We start from the raw sequence: 22394 nt of genomic DNA on the forward strand, positions 1-22394 counted from the left end.
TTGTACTCGTCTGTTTTTAGGGATTTTAAATGTATGTTTTTTTAAGTATTTAACCATTTAACCATGCTTGAAAATTTGATGGCTAACCTCTCAAATTGTATTTAATCTTCTCTAAACTAAAAAAAAAAAAAGTATGAGGTTGCTAACCCATGAGGATGGTTTGGGGTAGATGATTTCCATCCAAAGAGGATTTGTCTTCCAGCTAATAATGTTGAGAATGCAATAATGTCCATTTCATCTTTTTTGCATAATTTACGGTTAGAAGAAATTCCAAAAGTGGCTAATCCAGCAGATGGTTTTAGTGCAGTTTCATCAGCTTGAGGGAATTGATATTTTATATAAATAAATAAATATAAAATTTTTAATTGCATGTTTATAACCTTGCTCTCCCTTTTATGGTGATAATTTCTCATCTTTCCAGAGACTTCAGATAAAAAATATCCATTAGTTTAACTCTGGTGCATTTACAGCAGGAACCCTGTGGTACATCTGTGTGGATTCACTTCAGTTTGATGGATTTTTACAGGATTATTTATCAGGTTAACACATGTGCTGTTCTTGGTGTGGTCGACCCTGAAGTTTATGTAGGATCTGAAGGACCTGGTCCAAGTAAACTGTGCTAAAGGCCTCCACTGGGGGGGGCGTTTGCTGACCTGTAGACCAGGGCCAGGATGTTGAGCATGGTGGCCACGTCGGGGTGGTCGTGTCCAGACGTCTTCTCCAGGTCCTCCAGGGCCTGCTTACACAGGGGTACGGCCACCTCGTAGCGGCCCTGGGACGCGTACTGGATCACCAGGTTGTGCAGGGTTCGCAGGCGGGCCGGGATCTCGTAGCCCCCCTGCTGGGCAGCCGCCACCGCTGCACTGTTGTGTTGGTGTTGCACTGTGGGAAACCAGAGGCGGTCAGGAACAGTCAGCAGAGAAGAACCCATGATACCACTGACACAATACAGGGAATAATTTAATTAAAACATGATTCAGTTTGGGTTTAACTGCATGAAATTATGTTCAATCCAATGTTATTTCAGTGTTGTGAACTTAAAGTCGGGTTAATTCACTCAGAGGGATGTGATGCCTGATGGTTTAGTCATTTTATCTAAATACCAGACTACAAATGTCACTTTTATTCTTTTGTGTGAAAAATATAAACATATAGAATGGATCTTAATCATCACTGTTACAGGAACAACGGAAATCTGTTCATCAGCAAAAAAAAAGAAAAAAAGAGAAAAAAAAAAAACAACTAAAAATATCACACAAATTACAAAAAAAATATACGTACAAAACGACCAAGATAAAATACTAAAATATACAAAAAGCCAACTCTGCACCACAGATAAATAGATGTAGAGTTGGCTTTTTGTATATTTTAGTATTTCTTGTAGTTTTTGTATATTGTCAATGTTTATCAGCTTCTATTCTATTCTGTTCTTATTCCTATTTCTCTTGCTGACCTTCCTGAGTACCTGAGTTCTACCTTTAACACATTGTAGTCTTAGTTTTGACTCTGTTCAGCGTTCCCTGTGTGTTTTCTGTCTCTTGTTTCACATTCAGACCCTGCCCGGTCCGTTCATTTGCTGGTGGTTCTTACTTCCTTGTCCGTGCTCCTCTTCATCGTTGGGGAACAGGTCGTCCAGGGAATCCTTGGGTGTTTCTCTGTCCTTCTCCTCCTGCTGAAACAGTGAAATTAAACATCCAGTTAAACCTCTGCACGGACAACAGGAAACAGGAAACACACACCAATTACCCAGTGATTAAACAGATTAAATATGTGAAAATAACATCTGTCTGCAGACATCTACTGATCACATCTGAGAGAAGAACATCTCACAACAATATCTGAATTACACAATAAGACACACAATAATCTGTTCTGTAATAATAATGTAATGTTTATTCAAACATAAATGCACTATTTTCATACAGACTAGAGTTCACTCTGTTAATATTATGTCTATTCAGATTTTATGTCTATTTTTTTATTCAACTTTTAGCTCTACTATTATTTTACTTTTTAAAAAAATGTTCTATTTTTTTTTATCTTATTAAACAATTTTTCCAGAATCTTCTTCTCCTTAACCTTCAGTCAGAATGACTTGATATTTGTTGTGGAACATCTTTGGGGTCAGGTCGACCGAGTCTGTTTAAGGAACTGAGAAATATTGATGTTTTTCCAAATCCCATTAGTTTATAATGGGACACAAAGTGTTATAACTTAAAAAGTTGAAGATATTGATATAATTACTATTGATAATAGGAAGTCACATATGAGCTTTCATTAGGTGCCATGACCTTTGACCTTGAAAGGTCAAATGAATGTCAGTTAATCCTACTATATAATGCACGTTTTGGCCCCGCCCCGTGTCCCCGTGTGTGATCGATGTTACAGCACAGGAGGGCATACGGGTATAATGCCACTGTTGGACCACGGGAGGGCGCTGCATTTGAATAGAGTTTGTATTCGTCAGTTCAGATCTGCACTGTTCCTTTTAAGCTAAAAGTTTTTATCTGTTTTAGCTGCTTGTCTGTTTTATCTGTTTAATCTATTTACCAGATTTTTTGTTTGTTTTTCTCATGCCTATACTTTTCATAGCTTCTGCTGTAACATTTAACATTTTATGTAAAGCACTTTGAATTGTCTTGTACATGAAATGTGTTATATAAATAAACCTGCCTTGCCTTGCCTATCCTACAATGGCACCATGGGTATAATACCGCTAGTGTCTTTGAATATGCAGTTGGATTACAGGAGCCTTGGACCTATTTTTGTTATGCCGCATTTCCACGACGTGGACCCAGCTTGACTCGGCTCAGCTCGGCTCAGTTCAACTGGGTATTCCTGGAGACCGTTTCCATACAGGATACTACTGACTTTACAGTACCTGGTCACCATAGCGATGCGGTGCGTTTTTTCCGTGTTGTCTGCTCAGAGAGTTGCTGAAAACTCGCTCGTTGCGTGTTGTCTCGTCTGAATTTTTACATCGGCCACCAAAGACTGAATCTCCTCAGCCGACCATGGTGTAGTTTTGGGCTGTTCTTATGTGGATTAATGTACCGCTATATTTACTGTAAACTTCCACATCTGTTTTTTGTAAAGTGGCGGGTCACAGAGACAACTGTCTGACCAATCAGTGGTCTGCAGTGGTTTAATATCGCTTGGAACCTCGGCGGAGGTGATACCAAAAAACTAGTACCGGGTACTAGATTCCAGGTCCTTTTTCGTAATGGAAACACAAAAAGGCTGAGCCAAGTCGAGTTGAGCCGGTACCATGCAGTGGAAACACAGCAGTATATTCACTCGATTCTTACTTTCTGACATACTGTTTTTTTATTCATATTTCTGCACTGACTGCAGTAGCACAATGACAATAAAGGATCATCCATTCTATTCTATTCTATTCTATGAATAAAATTAAACATCATGTTACACCATTACAAATCTTCTTGGAGAATTTTATGGGTCATTTCAATAAACATATATTATTTTTATTTTCTAATGATGTGATGGCTCAAATGTTTTGTTTAGTCTAAAAACCTGAAAGTTTACTCATAAAGAAATTACTCATATTTAAGAACCTGGAAACCGATTATATGGACTTTTTTTCCCCTCAAACTGTTTACCAATTATCATCAGTTACTGATTCCATGAACAACTGTTCGTTAAACTAATTAATCGTTGCAGCTGTTTTCATTCATTCATGCATAAAAATCCTAAATATATGGAATCATTTCCTCTTATGGAAACATTTAATAATAAATCCACTGTAATATTTAACATGGATCCTGTATTTGACACCATGAGCTCATTAATTAACCTTTGTCAGATGAATATGGGTCTGATTAGTGGTTCAGTAAATGCAGTTGCAGGCCGGTGTCAGCCTGGTTTAGTGACTGAACATCAGCTCAGAACACACAGTGGTTCACAGTGACCATCAGATCAATACAGACTCTGCCTCATTCCTGGAAGAACACACCGGAAACATCTCCTTCACAGACGTCATCTGTGTTTACAGTCCAGGATCAGATTCCTTTAATGGCCTCCTGCTGTTTATCAGGTCCAGGATTCACCGCTCCCATTTCTGTTTGATACATGTGCAAATGGAGCGGTGGTTCCATCCTTTTATTCACATCTGACCTGATTTCTAAACACGCAGGGGCTTCATAGATTTTAAAAAAAATATCTATTTCAAACATGTTTAACATTGACAGGACTTACACAGCACTTTTACATGTCCTTTTGTTGCAATGTTTGAAAAGGAGCAGCAGAAATATAAACTTATTCACTATATGTCCAAAAGTATGTGGACATGTCAGGTGTTTGGACATGTCAGGGGTCTGGGATCCAAAACAATAATGACTAATGTATTGAATGGGTCCACAGACTTTTGGACACATAGTGTACGTTCCTATCCACTTCTCATTACACACAACTCAAAACATAGATTTTTTTTTTTTTTTACTCTGAAATCACCGTCCTGAATTAAACTGCTTTTCCTGTTCCTTATATTTATTTCAAAACTGTATTTTATGTATTCCTTTAAACTGTTTTGTGTTTTTATTTTGCTTTATTTCATCTGTTGGACTGTTCCATCCTTTAACCCCCGTCACTGAAACATCCTTTTTACAGTTTATTCATACATTCAGTTGGATCCCCTTCTGTCTCTCAGTAGGTTTTCTTTTTCTTAAACATTACTGTGAGGCTCAGATCAACACTTACAGTGGGCGACACGTCCTCGTCGTACTTTTTGAGCTGGTTCATGAACTCCAGGTGCTTCTTCTCCTCCTCCAGCTGGGCCACGCTCTGCTCGCTCTTCTGCAGCTTCTGCTGGGTGTTGGCCAGCTCGTCCCTCAGCCACTGGTTCTCCTGACACAGCCTCCGGACCTGGGCTCGCAGCTTCTGCTTCTCTGACTCCACGGCGTTCAGGTGGTTGGACAGAGCCATCATCACCTGAGGACCAGACGACATGGAAAAGGAGACGGACTGAAACCACGTCCAACTGTCAGCTTAGGAACACCACAAGGAATACTGACTGAATCATGATCACAACTCTGAGTGAAAATAGAATGAGGAAGTTCTGAGGAAGGACATGGACGTACAACTTAAATAACACACACCATTCAACCTGGTGTGAAGGAAACACTCACATTCACTGAGTTTGAAATGAGATTCAGCTCAAATATGTGTTGTTTTTTTTTGTTGTAACTGGTCCTGAACTGATCCAAAAGAACAGTAAAGAACATGCACTCCATTCCATAACACCTTCTGTGTCATATTCAGATTAATTTGCTAAAACAAAACTGTTATGATTCATTCTGTCATGTTTTACTTGAACTGATGATCCAACCTGGATATTCATGAGGTCATTCCACTGACCACAGATGACCATAGCTACTGATGATGTCATCAATGAGCCCACTGACATGCACACTAGTGCTCCCATCATTATTGGACTTCAACAACAAAAATAAATCAGGGCTGATATAAAGACCTGCAGTGTGAATGTAGTATAGATCAGTGATTCACAACTGGTGGGTGGGGGTATGGCAAAAATATCACACCACCATTTATCAAAAATTAAATCACAATCTTGGTTTCATCATGATTCTTTCCATTGATCTTTGACACTAATTTGCATATATTTTACAGGTTAAAGTGAGTGCTTCTGTTCCCTCTTTCCTCCATTTGCTCCTCTGCTCATACAGCCTGTTTTTACTAAATATTTGTGTTACAGTTGTTAGCTTTTGTTTAATTCTACCTGTTTCCTCTGTCTGTGGTGGAGCTGTTCTTCTAGTTTCGCCGTTAGCTGATTAAACAGGTTCGTAGTGTTTTCGTCCAACGTGTGACCCGTGTTTGTGCAAATTTTGCAAATGACTGTTTGCTTTTTGTTGTTTGGGCAAAAGCCAAACCAGTTCCATACGATGTTAGTGCAGTTCTTTTTAGGAAGTAACTCGTCTGTTTCACTGTTAGCCATGACTCCACTGCACAACATGAACTCAAGGTGACATGGACGTGAACCGACGTGATGCGTTTGCGTCTCATATAACTCCATCCAGAGCCGTTGAATCCTCTACGGCTCTGACTACATCAGATTATAGACCATTCCACTATCTCTAGGCTTTGACAGATCGTCCATACACCGCACACCCCTTTATCAGGACCCTAAAGTGGGTCCAAACCTGTTTCCAGTGGGTCTTTGGGCCTTTGTCTGGGTTAAAATAATGTTAATAAACCAATCCTGTCTTTCATTTTTTTATGGAGCCGAGCCCCGTCCATTAACAACCCCAACAGTGAGGGGCACTAATGCTCTGTAATGATAATTAACACCAGACATTTAACAAAATAAAAGAAGAACCAACTGGTTCTATTCATATAATGTTTAAACTCAGGTCTGACACCGACTCCCTCAGATCTGGTTTTTCCTCCATTGGACTAAAACCTCAGGGGGTTTAATTCATTAAGTGGCTGAATGAACTTTGAATTTTAACTGAGTTCATGTTTTAGTTTGGGTTCAAATGGACCTAATTTAGTGTTAAAGTGAATATTTCCATATGTGTCATCTCCACCTGCTGGTCAGTTTGGTTCATCATTAAACTGATCTTCTGTGTGTTTTCAGACTAGGATATTCTGGATTATCTCAGGTTCTAAACACAACATCTGTTTATTAAATACATTAACTGTTGTCAGTTTGGGTCTGGCCAGGTCACTGGGGGGTGATAGTGGGTCTTGAACCTGGACCAGTTCTGAACCCCTGTAAATACCCACAGACCAGTTCAAACCCCCTGTACATGCCCACAGACCAGTTCTGAACCCCTGTAGATGCCCACAGACCAGTTCAGAATGAGTGTAGATACCCACAGACCAGCTCAGAACCCCTGTGGATGCCCACAGACCAGTTCAGAACTCCTGTTGATGCCCACAGACCAGTTCTGAACCCCTGTTGATGCCCACAGACCAGTTCTGAACCCCTGTAGATGCCCACAGACCAGCTCAGAACCCCTGTAGATGCCCACAGACCAGTTCAGAACCCCTGTAGATGCCCACAGACCAGTTCTGAACCTCTGTAGATGCCCACAGACCAGTTCTGAACTCCTGTTGATGCCCACAGACCAGTTCAGAACCCCTGTAGATGCCCACAGACCAGTTCAGAACCCCTGTAGATACCCACAGACCAGTTCAGAACCCCTGTAAATGCCCACAGACCAGTTCAGAACTCCTGTTGATGCCCACAGACCAGTTCTGAACCCCTGTTGATGCCCACAGACCAGTTCTGAACCTCTGTAGATGCCCACAGACCAATTCTGAACCTCTGTAGATGCCCACAGACCAGCTCAGAACCCCTGAAGATATCCACAGACCAGCTTCCAGTCTACATCTTCCTGTTCTTACCTGTGCTTCTCCAAGGCCCAGCTCTATCATCTCCACTGACTTGCGGAGCAGATTGGATTTCTCATGCACCAGGTTGGCCTCCTCATCCTTCTTCAGGCACTTGATGGTCTCCAGGAGGCTGTGGAGGATGGAGTTGTGCTCATTCTTCAGCGCCTCCAGACCCTGGATCACCAGCTTTGTGTTGGAGATGATCTCCTCTTGAGAGAGCTTCTCCAGCTTCTCCTCCCGTGGATACACCATGGTGGACATCTTCTACGTAGCTCAGGGAACCTGGAAAGATCAACAGAGTTAACCTTCTGTATCTGCCCATAGAGGTCCTTCTAAACACCTGAAATACATAATCTGCACAGTGTACAGTAAAGTCAAAATGTGTTTCAATTTGTTTTTACCTTTTCTTTTTTCATTTTTTTGTATTTTATCAACTTGAGCCATAGACAAAAATACCAAATACTCAATAACTGTCATATTTTAACCCTTGAAATGACATGTTTGAAATGAATAAAAACCATATTTACGCAAAAAACACGAAACTTTTTTTTTCTTCAATATTCTTCATATAAATTGAATTCTTTTATTAGTTCCTCCTGTGTTTGTAATGGAAACAAACCACATTTATGCAAAAAACACAATAAACCTTTATTTTCTTCAATATTCTTCATATAAATTGAATTCTTTTATTAGTTTCTCCTGTCATCTGTCAGTGATTAACACCAACAATGGTTCGTATCATTATTATTATTTTTGGTTCTAGGTCAAATGCTAAATGTGTCAGTGTGTATTTTGTACTCACTTGGTAGAAGGGTGTTAGTGTAGGAATTTAACACTGTTCATTATGGGATGGATTTAGTGGATGGATCAGAATTTAGACGATCAGACAAAAACGATCAACTGTTGAATTCAGACCGAAAACAGATAGTTTAAAATAAAATGACCTTTAATAACATAAAGTGTACAGTGTGTATAATATTTCCACCCAGATACCAGTGGGTTAATAAAACATCTAACTGACAAATGTGAGAAAAACAAGCTTGGGGCTCAGCTCAAATCACCTGTCAGAACAGATAAATCAGCTGAGCCGGTCTCTGCTGCAGGACTGAGGCTATTTTCTGTTTTCATAAATATATATATATATATATATATATATATATATATATATATATATATATGTATAGATAGATAGAGATATATATATAGATATATATATAGATATAGATATACACACACACACACACACACATCCTGACAGCGTGGAGCTCCAACCTCATCTCTGTCCTTTGTTAATAAGATCACAGCATGATCCAGCACCGCAACAACAGCTATGACAAGGAAATGAACTCAGGCTGCATCACTGTGTCATAATGTGAATAAGAGACGTCAGCATTTCCTGGGCTGATAATTCACACTGTGGCTGATCCAACAAGAGGAGCCTATCCTAGTATCCTCCTCTGACCAACCAAAGGAAAAGTTTAGGCTTTTTTTACATTAAATAATTGCCTTGATTGGAAACAGGATGATGCAACTGTTTCTGCAGATCCATTTTTATTGAATGTCATTTGAGGTGGACAGTGTTTTTTTGTTTTTTAGTAAAACTGTTTAATTCTTGTCCCCCACAGAGGACACAAATGCACTGGTGGGTCTCCGGAGGACATACAGACACATTCAGACTAGGGATGCAAATTATCAATTAATCCATTAATCATTAGTTGGTTGACCTTATCGATCAATTAACAATTAATTGATATGCAGTCATTTTCCTGAGAACCTGAATTTCTCTTTCGATAGGATCTATAAGAATAAAAGCTAAATATTGTTTATAAAATCATGTCATATTCCTTAATGACTGATTTCTTGAACCATTGGATACAGAACAGACAATGATATTTATGGAGTAGAACTAAAGAAATTCCACAGAGAAATACAATAAAATAAATGGATTTGAAGAGGGGCAGTGTAGAAGAAATGGGCATTTCTGACTTTGCATCACTGACATGATGGAGTCAGATTTCAGTGGAGATGTCACCGTGGCATTATTCAACTTCAGCGATGAAGCCTAGTTTGGGCAGTGGCGCCCCCTACTGTCGACACCACAAATCCCGCCATGGAAAAGGGCAATTAACTGACAATTAATAATTTAATTGAGCAAATTCTTATCGACAACTAATTGATAGTCGATTAATTGTTTCCATCCCTAATTCAGACGGTATGTCCTTCACTTAGATTCACTGAGGAGAAAAACAGGAAACACTAGTGGACTGAAACCATCCCTGGTCTCCACCTAGGTGTGGTGAAGTGCTGCTGTGTTTGACTGCTCATATGTGAAGTATGTGTTCGTTAAAGGTGTGTTTGTGCAGATCTGAGGCTTCTGGGACACCATACTGGAGTGGACAGACTGTCAGCATTTGGCAGCCATAATGAACCCTGTCAGAGTTGGACTGCAGCTCACAGTCACACAGAGGGCACACAGATGCTGCAGAGCCATGCCTTCTGGTGCCAGCACCCCCCCTATACCTCCCCCCTCCCATTCAGAGGCCTCACTGGCTTCGAGGATGACATGACAAAAGCCTTGGAAACAGAGCTTCAGCAGCTGATTAAGTCACAAATATCATCACACATCTGTAGAAACCCCATGTGGCCACTGGCTGACAGGATGGACCATGTGCTATTTTTAACTTTTTTACATTTTTCTGTATTTCATCAACTTGAGCAATAAACAAAAATACTACATACTCAATAATTATCATATTTAAACCTTTTAAATGTCATGTTTGCAATGTAAACAAACCATAATTTTGGATGCAAAACACAATTAAACTAAATTTTCCCCCAATATTCTACATACAAATTGTATTAGTTATTTATTTTTTCTTCCCATCATATGTCAGTGATTAACACCAACATTGGTTCATATACATAATTATTTTTTGTTCTAGGTTTAATGTTAAATGCTAAATGTGTGTATTTTGGACTCACTTGGTAGAAGCGTGTTAGTGTAGTAACACTGGTCTAGAGTGTTTTATAAAAGATCTGCCTCAGATTCAATGTGTTAAATGTTCCATATTTTAATCAGATTAATTGTTAAACTAATGACTACAGTGTTGGTTTGCTGCTATTTTCCAGGTATATGATGGTGTGTTCTAACATGTATATGTTGGCTTGTGTCCATTTATCCAATAGATGTCTACATGTTCCACTGATAGAACCTGTTCAGGCCATGTATTGTCATGTGCAGACAGTGTTTGCAGTAGATCTGGTCGATCTGACACTAATATTCCTTTGAACTTAAACTCATTCTAATTCCAGACTGTATCTGGGAAACTACAACCAACAGCATTTAGGACTGGATTAGTCTGGATCAGAGACTCACACCTGGTACACTGTCACTACTTATATTCTGGAAACATCAGAATTTCATCACATCAGAAAAAAATCATGAAAAAATGAACAACTTTTGAATTCTGACCTAAAAGCAACTGAAAAATAATACAACCTTTCCTAACATGAATTGTAAAGTGTGCCTGACTCGCGTGTCTGTCAGTGACAGGATGGAACATATGCTGTTTTCCTCTGGACGCTCTGAGGATCCTCTATGAGTCACGGAGCCACATCAGCACCGGCTGCATCGCTAAATGTCAGCGTTTGCAAAAAGCAGCCCTGCCCTTCGCTCCTCTCCTCAGCGGGTAGATGCTGCAGTCTGGGCTTTAGCAGAGACAGGAAGGGGTTAAAGATGAGGGCTGTGCATTTCTACCCAACACCAGCTGAGAGCCATCTGCCCAGAGAACACACTGCACACCATCCATCGGAGCCACACCCTGTTTCACTGAGTGTTCCTGCTTCTACTCTTACATAAACAGACCCACTGACAACACAACCAACAACAGCCCAGGGAGCACACATTTGGACTGAATGATGAGACAATAGTGATGGAAACTCCTTCTGTAGACGACAGGAACACACTTAAGCCTGTTTACACAGGACTAATGCTGCCTTCAGGTGCTGTCGGGAAAATGAGCCTTTCCACTTGTGAATTCTAAATGACCAGTGTGTTGTGTTCAAGTGCTTTTGCTGTCATAGTTAAATGACAAATGGCTGACACACTATTTATCATGACCTGCTGCTACAGTTAAACAGTTTTTGACGTGTTCATTCATCTGATACAGCATTTATCTTTGATGAACTGTGTATGTTATAAATGTGTGAAATCATCCGCTAACAGCAGCAGAATGTTAATAAAACCATCGTTTATATTTGGACATGAATCCATCGTTGCTCTCCACCATGTTGAAAAGGTCAAAGGTTATTTTCATCTCGTGGATCAAATGTTTTCCCAGTTCTCCAATGAAAAATATGAGGGGGCGTTCATGTGCAATTTTGGAGTTGGTAACTAGTATTTACTATAATTCCCACAGCACGTGAAGGCAGCAAAATAGAACCTGGAACCCTCCAGTGGCTTGGAAACCAATGCCCACATCTGAGTTTGATTCAGCACATTTACAGGATAAGTCTGGGATTTATTAACATTTACTGACATTATACCCTGGATCCGAGGTCAGCGGTCACTAATAATAATAATAATAATAATAATAATAATAAATGATAAATAATATACTGTAACACTTAGAGATCACAGTTTTACCTGTAGGGTGAGTTAAGAAGTGGCCACCTCCATCACAGAAAACACTGTTCTGTCATTTCAACTGTACTTTTGTTTAATTTTTTAGCTTTTAGACAATTTAGAAAAATATAAAAATCAAGTTAAGTGTTTTTTGCCTCTGGAATCTTTTCCTGCTCTCGATCCCCTCAGTCTAGGTCCTCTTATTTGGTTCAAATCAGTGTTTGGATTTTGTGTTCACACCTAAAAAAAGTCCAGACTTTCTGGGGAAACAAACTGGTTCATTTAAACAGACCAAACAACATAGGTGTAAATACACCCTAAAGGTACTTCCTGTTTCAACAGACTTCAAATCAAAAGCACTTCCTGAAATTATTTAAATTAAAGCTTTTCTCTTAATAATCAGCTTTGTTATGTCCATCTTACTACTAACAATCAACTGAAATATCTGAAAAAAAAACCCAACAACAAATAAATAAATAAATAAATAAATAAATAACACATCGTTTGAATATAAACTTAAACCAACATGAATTGCCTGGTTTTCTCTGAACTCAAATAAATTCATCCCATCAGAGGTATTTCAGATGAACCACATCAGATAAGGGTTGGAGCTTCTGAAATCAACAATGATATCAGATCGTTATCAGGTATCGACCGATATACAAAGCCCCAGGATCAGTATCAGAACCGAAAAATTCAGATGGGTGCATCCCTAGCCAGTATGTTTATGCAATATCTTCAGCATCCTAAAACATCTGCTGACAAACATGTCACTGTCTGGAGGGTTTCAGTGCATCAGCAGTGAACGAAAACCTGCACAAACACAAAAACAAGCAACAAATCCAACTGGGTCTGCTGCTACACCCTCTAATTATGTCCCTTCCATGACACACTGTGTAATCACACAGCCAGCCTCGGTCTTTGTGTGTGTGTGTTGGGGAGGATGTCTGTCAGTCAGTCAGCCTGTGGAAATGAGATCTGATCAGGATGATACTGACCAACTGATGCTCCAGAAAAGCAACAGCATCACCATGAAAGAAGCATCAGAGAAACAACAGAACCAACTCCAGAGCGTCAGGTCAGGTTTTTTACTGCTGCTGAAAGTCAACTGATATAAAGAGACTCAACTAAAAATAGACCCCAAGTGACAGTGAGAATCTATCATCTGATATGAAGTCATTTACTGCACATCACATAAAATCAGCCCTTTACTTCCAACACACCAAAGAACAGTCAGACACTAAAGCAGGAGGCTCAAACTCAGTTTAGTTCAGGCGCCAAATACAGTCTTTTATGATGTCAAGAAGATCAGAGAGTAAAATAATCAACGTGATATCGTGAACTGTGTAAATATCCACACGATCTTTAATTGCCGTTAATTGGTGTGTTATCTGTACACATTCTAAGCATTCTATGTGGATTATGTGAACTGGAGATCTTGGTTTAAATTGATACATGATCAAATGGCACTGAATAACACGCAAAAGGACGAAAATATGCACTTACAGCACACCAAATACCATAAGAACTGATGTGACATACAACACGATTTCATGAGATCAGTCTCAAATAACAGTGAAAAAATGTAAATTACATGGTGACAGTGTTTACTAGTGGTGCAACGGTGCACTCATTTGAACTGAACCGTTCCAGTTCAGGGCCTTCGATACAACATAGAGGTGAACCCAACGAACACATGTAGGTGAAGAACACAAACACTCAGGGAGCAGAGTGGACGCATGCAGAACCCATGAGCACGCTTTATGCTAAATACAGTCTGAATTCTGAGTGCAACTGGGGGGGGGGCATGAGTACATGAAATGAGACAAATTCAGATTATTAAGCAGTAAATACGGAAACCACACCCAACTAAAGCAAAGACGCAGCTTCTGAAGCATCAAATATCACTGAAAGCAGAAAAATAGATACTGGGTCCCTGAGGGTTGGACTGGACTGGTCTGATATGAAACCAGACCACGGTCCAGCAGGTTTAAGGGTCAGCAGAACCAGAAGAGTGGAACGTACAAAGACACAGTAACTACAGTCCACTGGGGGGGGGGGGGCATTTCACCGCTAAACTGATTCAACTACCACCAGTGAACAAGAAATAAGAACCATCATAAGTGAAGAATCTTTATGTTCAGCACTCTGAGAGCACAGACCCCCCCGCCACGGAAGATCACCCCCCCACACACCCCGATCACCAACAAAATGTAATCGTTTGTTCCTTGTGCCAGTATCAACATTTCCTGAAAATTTCATCAAAATCCTTCCATAACTTTTTGAGTTATCTTGCTAACAGACAAACAAATATACAAACCCAGATGAAAACATAACTTCCTTAACGGAGGTAAGAAGAAAAAGAAGAAGAAGAATTTTTATCTGGTGGTGCCTTTCAAGTGACCTAAGGTCACCTTACAGAGCGTAAAAGCATAAAATAAATAAACTATATGGACATAAATATGTGGACACATCATGTCTCCAGCTGTCAGATGTCCTGTTCATGAGGATCAGACACAGAAACATCAATATTAATAATCAATAGGATATTTATCCCATAATATAAAACTCTATTCTGACATTAGTCCTTATTGTTTTGGATCCCAGACCCCTGTTAGAAAAGAAATACCTGGATTCAACAGGTCCACAGACTGTGGTCCATTTAGGGATGACTTAGACAGTTACGATACAAGAAGAACAATATGATAACTATAAATTATTGGACAGAATCCACTTTCTAACCACAGAATACTGACCAGTGTGAGAATCAACCCCATTCGGAACCATTTCTGTTCAGTCAAAACTAATGAAAAACCACTGAATTCTCAGCGACGCTAAAGCCTTTCTAACATGTATCATCTGAGTGTCTTTACGTCGCACTGTTACTGGCTGTTCTAAGTCCAACTGTGCACATCAAGTATTTAATAAGTCAACAAGGAAATGACCCGAGGGTTTGCAGTCAGCACGCTCAACGCAAAACACATGCAAACTAAAGTGTATCTGCAGACGAGAAGCGACACGCTCAGCGAAAACCAAACAGGCTGGGGCTCATAAACCCGCCCGCCGACACACTTTACACACCCAGGCCCATGTCAGCGGACGCTCATTTACATGGTCAAAGACATGACGTGTGTTGAACATGTCCATCTGAGCAGCTCTGACACCTCCAGTCCAACTCCACTGAGGACCTTAAACCCACTGTTACGACGTGGGTTGGACTTTCCTGCCTCCAGTGTTCCCCTGATCATGTCTGGTGCCACAGCTCTTACCTGCTCTTAGTATGATGTCTTTGAAAGATCAAGCATTTGCCCGTATCAGACGGCTTATTACCCCCCCAGTCACTCAGTGGTTGAACGTGGCTGTGAATGAGAGGACAGCGAACGGCTGACTTGATGACAGACACAACACCCTTTCATCTCAGACCAACAGGAGGCTCTACCGCTGCTACAGGGCCTTTCACACAGGTTCATATTTACTAAATCTGCACAGAGGTGAGAGAATGTCAAACACTTCTGCTGTTTACCTTCATACCCTGCCCTTGGATTAATCTTTAACATTTACTTTGCCTCTTATCGTCTGTGTTTTATGAAAATCATGTCTATCATCATCAGAAAATCAGCCATAAACCTGATAAAACAACATCAGATACTGGGACTGTTCACACAGATCTACGGCAAACACAGACAAAAGATGCAGAATTTAACAAAACACACATACTGATATGTGATCCAATACAGGAAAGATCAGAATCCTCCAATACAGAGATCTAAAAACAGAAACAAACAAGAAAAGCACTCGGAGAGCGCAGACCTCCGCCAAGACAAATCTGTCATTGTCCCCCCCATCACCACCAAAATGTTATCATTTCTTCCTTGTGCCAGTATCAACATTTCCTGAAAATTTCATGAAAATCCGTCCATAACTTTTTGAGTTACCCTACTAACACAAAAACACGAAAACAAACACTCAAACACACAAAGCAAAGCAATCACAATACTTCCTGGCAGAGGTAACAATAAAAATAAGAAAGTAATGTCCAATAATCGTCTGTGCCCGACCTGCTGAACTGATGTAGATAAAAAATGAAGCATTTACTGACATATCTGAGTCACTGTAGCATTAAACTAAAGCACAAACCCTACATTAAACAAATGTGAAGGATAAAACAACAGAGATAATTAGCATGAAACACCTTTATGATAATCATTATAACCACATACCTTCTCTTTGGTTTAACTTTACTCAATCAAATAAAACACTAAATTTTTCCATGTTTTGTCTAATTTTTCTCATCCTGACCATAAAGACAAACCTAAAACCAAGACCTCACATCAAATCATTTCATTTATTTTGATTAAATGTTGTTAAAGTAATAAAAAAATAATAATAAAAAAATAGAGACTAAATCACTAAATCTTCTACTGGAGTTTATTTCAGCCTGTTTCAAACTTTCACTCAGGCTCAAAAGTCAATCTATCGTAACGTTTATTGTGAAATTATCAGCTACTTATATATATTGACTGATAAAAGCTATTTTTATGGTGATACATAATAAGTATGAATATAAAACTGTAATGAAACACCATTTTGTTGTTAAAAAATTCCTAAAGAACTGGAAAAATGACAAAACCCCCTGAATACCTTCTCAACACACCATTCTTCATCTGCTGCAGCTGCACCAGAAACCCAACGACAGCCTCAGCGACAGATCACAACCTCACAGTCAGGGTAAAAAAAAAAAAAAAAAAGCTGACGAAGTAATGCCGGCTCCTCTATCAGCAGCATAAACCTCCTTAGAATAAGAGGAGAGCTCCAGGTGGAATGAGATGAAACAGGACGGGGGGGGGGGGGGGTAAGGATGAGGATCAGGATGAGGACAGTGACCTTCCCAGCCTCAGCCCGGGGCTCACATCAGGAGATGGCCCCACCCACAGCGGCAGTGTGGGGGGAGGGACGCATCCTCAACTGCACCAACTCTCATCAGACACAAAGGAACAGAACTAATGAGACATGATGGAACAGAGCTCAGAGGGACGAGGTTAGAAAAGACGCCACCGCCGAGGTGACACCAGGTTAAAGACGGTCCAATCAGAGCTGAGGGACGAACACCAAATAGTCTCACGACACAGGTCCACACGTGCATTACTCGTTTTCTATTTAAGAGGCAGATCTCTGGAAGAACTACCAAGAAGAAAGATGACCTGGACAAATGAGAACCTCCACAGACACCAGTTAACAGGACATTTTGCAGCAGAATCTGCCTCCCTCAGCCAATAACAGGCCTCGCACAAGGAATTATTGACTATGAGAGAAAAGTAGAATCACCTACACATACAAGTATTTATAACTTTAACTTAGTCCAACAGTTATTCAGCTTCCATTTAAGTCAGTCCACCTTTGGAGCTGAAATTTACCAGTTTTATCTGCCTTTATATCCTCCAATATTTAACCATCAGTTCTATAAATCACCTTTATATCTGTCTTTACAATGACACTATTGGGCAGTCTGTAGTTTATCACTTTTAACTATTTGCAAGACATGCAAATAAACAAAAACAATCTAAAGTACAAGATAAAACACGACAAACATCCATTTAGTCTTCCATTTGTTTCCTGTTCCATAAACACAGAGGTAGAAGATCCACAACTATGATAAGAATAAAAACATCAAGACAAACACGATAAAATTCAGTAAAACAACACAAAAACAAAACTAAACTAAAAACATATGGAATTAACGAGTCATAAAGACAAATAAAAATGTATACTGTACTAAAACTATATCACAATAATGATCATTTCAGCTCCATTTTCCAAAATAGGACAAATAAAACAACACATCAGTAACAGCACCTGGTGAATGAACCACTTCAGAACCAAACAGTAAATATGTCAATATTTCACCATGAAAACCCCTGTACACACTGTGTATGGGTCATTCTGTTGTCAACCAGGAAATGAACTTTATGAATGTTTTACATGAGTCATGGTTGAAGGAGGACCAAAGGTCAAACAGTACAATATGAGTGTGATGATGCCCCTCCAGGCCTGAAGTCCAACCTGCGTCACAGACGACACAAACACCTTCTGACTCTAGATCTTACAGATACAGCTGAGTGTTGAACTCTGCTCGTTCTTCTGCTAAACTACTGGTTCACAGCTGGATATGTAGTCTTATTAAAGCTCCTCAGTGACTAAATGGATGTCATAGTGCAGCCCAGAGCCCAGATTAAGAGAAAAGATGGAATTAAAATCACAGACACCAGAGTTTTCCATGATGAGGCTTAGATGCAGGACACAGAGGAGAGCAGTACATCTAACTAGATAAAGGAGTTGAATGGATGCAGCTGTTGCTTCTATTCTTATTTATCTTCTATGAATAAAGATCCAAACAGAGCTAACATGATTCACCAGCCATAGATCCATCAGTTTATCTCAGTAACAGAGTTCACCTGCTCTCAGTCCAGCTTCTAAAATAGGATTTATATTGTTTCTTTACACCTCTGTGACAGTACACGTCATATTTTTGGTTTTGGGACCAAACGCTACATTAGAACACGTCAAACTGAGTTTTGAAGGAAACTTTTCCTTTTTTTTTTACATTGTCAAACTGTGATCCATCTGAATCTGTCAGGTTAATCAACAGTGGATGTATTAGTAGGAGCCACAGACCAACAGGATGTGAAAACCCACCTTTTTAGTTCAGTACCATAACCCCCACCCCCTCTCACTCATCCTAGTCTTCAACAACCACAGGGAAAACTGAAGCCCAGACCACACCTACTCCTCTGAAACCCTTGAGAACAGGCCTGAAGTCAGACTGCAGTGGGTCTGAACCAGCTGAGCATCGATGCATGCCCTGTCCACCTGATCAAGTCTGACACTGCTCCATCCCATCCTCAGACCTCTGTTCCAGACACAAAGCAGAGCCAGGCTTCAGAGGGTGTGGCGGGGACACAGGAGGGAAATGATGTCCACTCATGTACACGCACATCCATCAGCCTCTGAAGCAGCTCCTGGAGGATGAGGCTCCACTGTCTACCTGCATGACTCGACTGATTGCACATTAGACCTTCACTGGACAATGTGAGCAGATGACACCGGACAGATAACACCAGACAGATGCGTGACTAACAAGTGATGCACTTGTTACTGTTCCTCTGATCTCATACGAGTACAAATGTTGGATTTAACATCGTTTTTTGTAAATGTTAATGACTCTGCACAAACCTTTAAACCCACTGTCCTGGATGTAAACAGTTAAGTCAGACCACAGAATGACCCATCACCCTCTGTTTGGACACACAGATGCTGAAACAGGTCATCATTTCACTGGTTTGTCTTTAGAATCATCACGGACCGACACGGCGGCTGCTTTCAATCTTCATTTCTAACACGTCTCTGTCTAACAAATGCATCAAATCAGCTTTAGAGGACGCGTTGCCTATCTAAATCATATTCTAAACGTGGGATCGTTGCTTTAATGACAACTAACGCCGATGAAACCCACAGCCAAGCGGCTTTTTCATCCACTTTCTCGCGTCGGCGGCGGGTTAGCTAGCATTAGCTCTGCTTAGCTAACAGCAGCTAGCCTCACCACTCCCTCCGAGTTACTGAGAGTTCTCACTGTTTTAACCCAATAAACATGTTGCTTACGGACACAGTGCCTTAAACTATCGCTACCCCAACAAACAGACACATACAGTATTTAAATAAGGTCAATTTAGCGAGAAAACAGCGGACTTACCGAGAGCTAGTACTGACGCTAGCTCAGACTCAGCCCCTTTAATTCCAAAATGTCTCCAGCACGGCAAGGCTCTCCCACAATCCTTTGCGGCTGAGACGATCTGACGTCATGTTTTGTTTTCGATACTCTATCTGTCTGTCTGTCTTTTATTTTATGGTTTATGTTCCGGTAATTTTGTTTTGATTTAAATTTATTTTGACAGGGTCTATGTCATATACATACATAGATATGAATGGGAATAAAATTACACACGAAAATTTAGAACTTAATGGATATTAATTATTTATTTCGTTTTTATCCAAATGCCATCACAGAAAAAAAAAAAGCCCAACAGTGACATCTAGTGGTTGAATAATGAAACTACAGTCAGCTGTTTTCATCGGACGCTAGAAAAACCAAAGCAGTGACAATAAAACGTGTTTTCACTGTCGACAGCCCGAACACAACATGTTTTAACTTCATTTTTCTAATAAATATACAACCGTTCCTCACACTGAAGCGGTAACACATACAAGAAGTTGTAACAAGAGCAGTTTTGGACAAATAATGAGTTTAGTTACTGAAATACTGTGATTACAGCAGATGATTGTAGTCTGACTACTTTGTGTTACATTATTGTACCACATATAAATACACTGCTCTCAGGGCGATCACCGTCATCTAGTGGAAACACTAGGTACATTTTTCTTCATAATGACTCTATCCAGTGGCGAGCAGTAAAAAGGACAAAAGCCCAGATTTACACCCAGATGTAATCAAATATACACTATATTGCCAAAAGTATTTGCTCACCTGCCTTGACTCGCATATGAATTTCAGTGCCATCCCATTCCTAGTCTATGGGGTTCAATATGACGTGGGTCCACCCTTTGCAGCTATAACAGCTTCAACTCTTCTGGGAAGGCTGTCCACAAGGTTTAGGAGTGTGTTCATGGGAATTTTGGACCATTCTTCCAGAAGCGCATTTGTGAGGTCACACACTGATGTTGGACAGAAGGCCTGGCTCTCAGTCTGCGCTCTAATTCATCCAAAGGTGTTCTATGGGGTTGAGGTCAGGACTCTGTGCAGGCCAGTCCAGTTCATCCACACCGGACTCTGTCATCCATGTCTTTATGGACCTTGCTTTGTGCACTGGTGCACAGTCATGTTGGAACAGGAAGGGGCCAGCTCCAAACTGTTCCCACAAAGTTGGGAGCATGGAATTGTCCAAAATGTCTTGGTATGCTGAAGCATTCACAGTTCCTTTCACTGGAACTAAGGGGCCAAGCCCAGCTCCTGAAAAACAACCCCACACCATAATCCCCCCTCCACAAAACTTTACACTTGGCACAATGTATCATTCTCCTGGCAACTGCCAAACCCAGACCCGTCCATCAGATTGAGATGATGAAGATCAGATGGAGAAGCGTGATTCGTCACTCCAGAGAAGGCACCTCCACTGCTCTAGAGTCCAGTGGCGGTGTGCTTTACACCACTGCATCCGGTGCTTTGCATTGCACTTGGTGATGTATGGCTTGGATACAGCTGCTCGGCCACGGAAACCCATTCCATGAAGCTCTCTGCGCACTGTTCTGGAGCTAATCTGAAGGCCACATGAAGTTTGGAGGTCTGTAGCAATTGACTGCAGGAAGTTGGCGAGCTCTTCGCACTCTGCGCCTCAGCATCCGCTGACCCTGCTCCATCAGTTTTCGTGGCCTACCACTTCATGGCTGAGTTGCTGTCGTTCCCAAACACTTCCACTTTCTTATTATCCAGCTGACAGTTGACTGTGGAATATTTAGGAGCCAGGAAATTTCACGACTGGATTTGTTGCACAGGTGGCATCCTATCACAGTTCCACGCTGGAATTCACTGAGCTCCTGAAAGCGACCCATTCTTTCACAAATGTTTGTAAAAGCAGTCTGCATGCCTAGGTGCTGGATTTTATACACCTGTGGCCATGGAAGTGATTGGAACACCTGATTCTGATTATCTGGATGGGTGAGTGAATACTTTTGGCAATATAGTGTATGTATGATACTTTCATAGAAGTGTAGAATGAGTTCAACAGTATGAGTGTGTTTGTTTTCTGTGTTCTAGACTTACTGTGTGAGCTGATCTGGATATAACAACATCAAATAAAATTACACAATCTAAATAAATCAGTCAATCAAAAAATTAAGAATAAAAAACATGTAAAATGTGTCACTAGTAGATAAATAAAAAGTGAAATGAACCAAAAGTGTTTAAATGAACTGAAAAAAAACCCCCCAAAAACTCGCAAATTAAATGTGTCCAAACGCAATATCTGGACCGTCAAGTGTCTTCAAAAACACATAAAACAATTCCCACAGTATCACACATGGAGAAATTTGAATGAAGAATTTAATATCAGAGCAGAATTCTTTTTAATTTCTTTTTTATATATATAATTTTTCCCCATATTTATCTATTTTCTGTTAAACAGAGTACATTAGAAACACAAAGAATACAGTACAATATTAATATAACAACACGAACAGAACAGAACCAGGGAACAAAATATACAGGCAGAAATAATACATCAATTTACGTGAAATTTTAAATGTTACATAGATCAGTGGTTTTGATAGCCTTTTTAGTTTCAGATTATTGAATACTTGAAATATATTGTTTAAGATCAATTTTAAA

General features: G+C 40.2%; 1 protein-coding gene across 8 annotated transcripts in view; it reads right to left on the reverse strand.

Moving 5' to 3' along the window:
- klc1b (kinesin light chain 1b) overlaps positions 1-19837 on the reverse strand; it is a 55452-nt gene extending 35615 nt beyond the window's left edge. For 6 of the 8 annotated variants that reach the window (XM_030156307.1, XM_030156304.1, XM_030156306.1 and 3 more), the window contains exons 1-5: positions 19746-19837; positions 7387-7656; positions 4717-4947; positions 1591-1672; positions 654-882 (exon numbers count right to left, since the gene is read on the reverse strand). In XM_030156307.1, the coding sequence (XP_030012167.1) occupies positions 654-882; positions 1591-1672; positions 4717-4947; positions 7387-7635 (791 nt within the window). In that variant the 5' untranslated portion in view covers positions 7636-7656; positions 19746-19837. The remainder of the gene's footprint in view (positions 1-653; positions 883-1590; positions 1673-4716; positions 4948-7386; positions 7657-19745) is intronic. The other 2 variants (XM_030156305.1, XM_030156303.1) reach the window with 1 other exon arrangement.
- Positions 19838-22394: the final 2557 nt, after the last annotated feature.

This window comes from Sphaeramia orbicularis, chromosome 15 (genome assembly GCF_902148855.1).
Source record: "Sphaeramia orbicularis chromosome 15, fSphaOr1.1, whole genome shotgun sequence".
NCBI lineage: Eukaryota > Metazoa > Chordata > Actinopteri > Kurtiformes > Apogonidae > Sphaeramia > Sphaeramia orbicularis.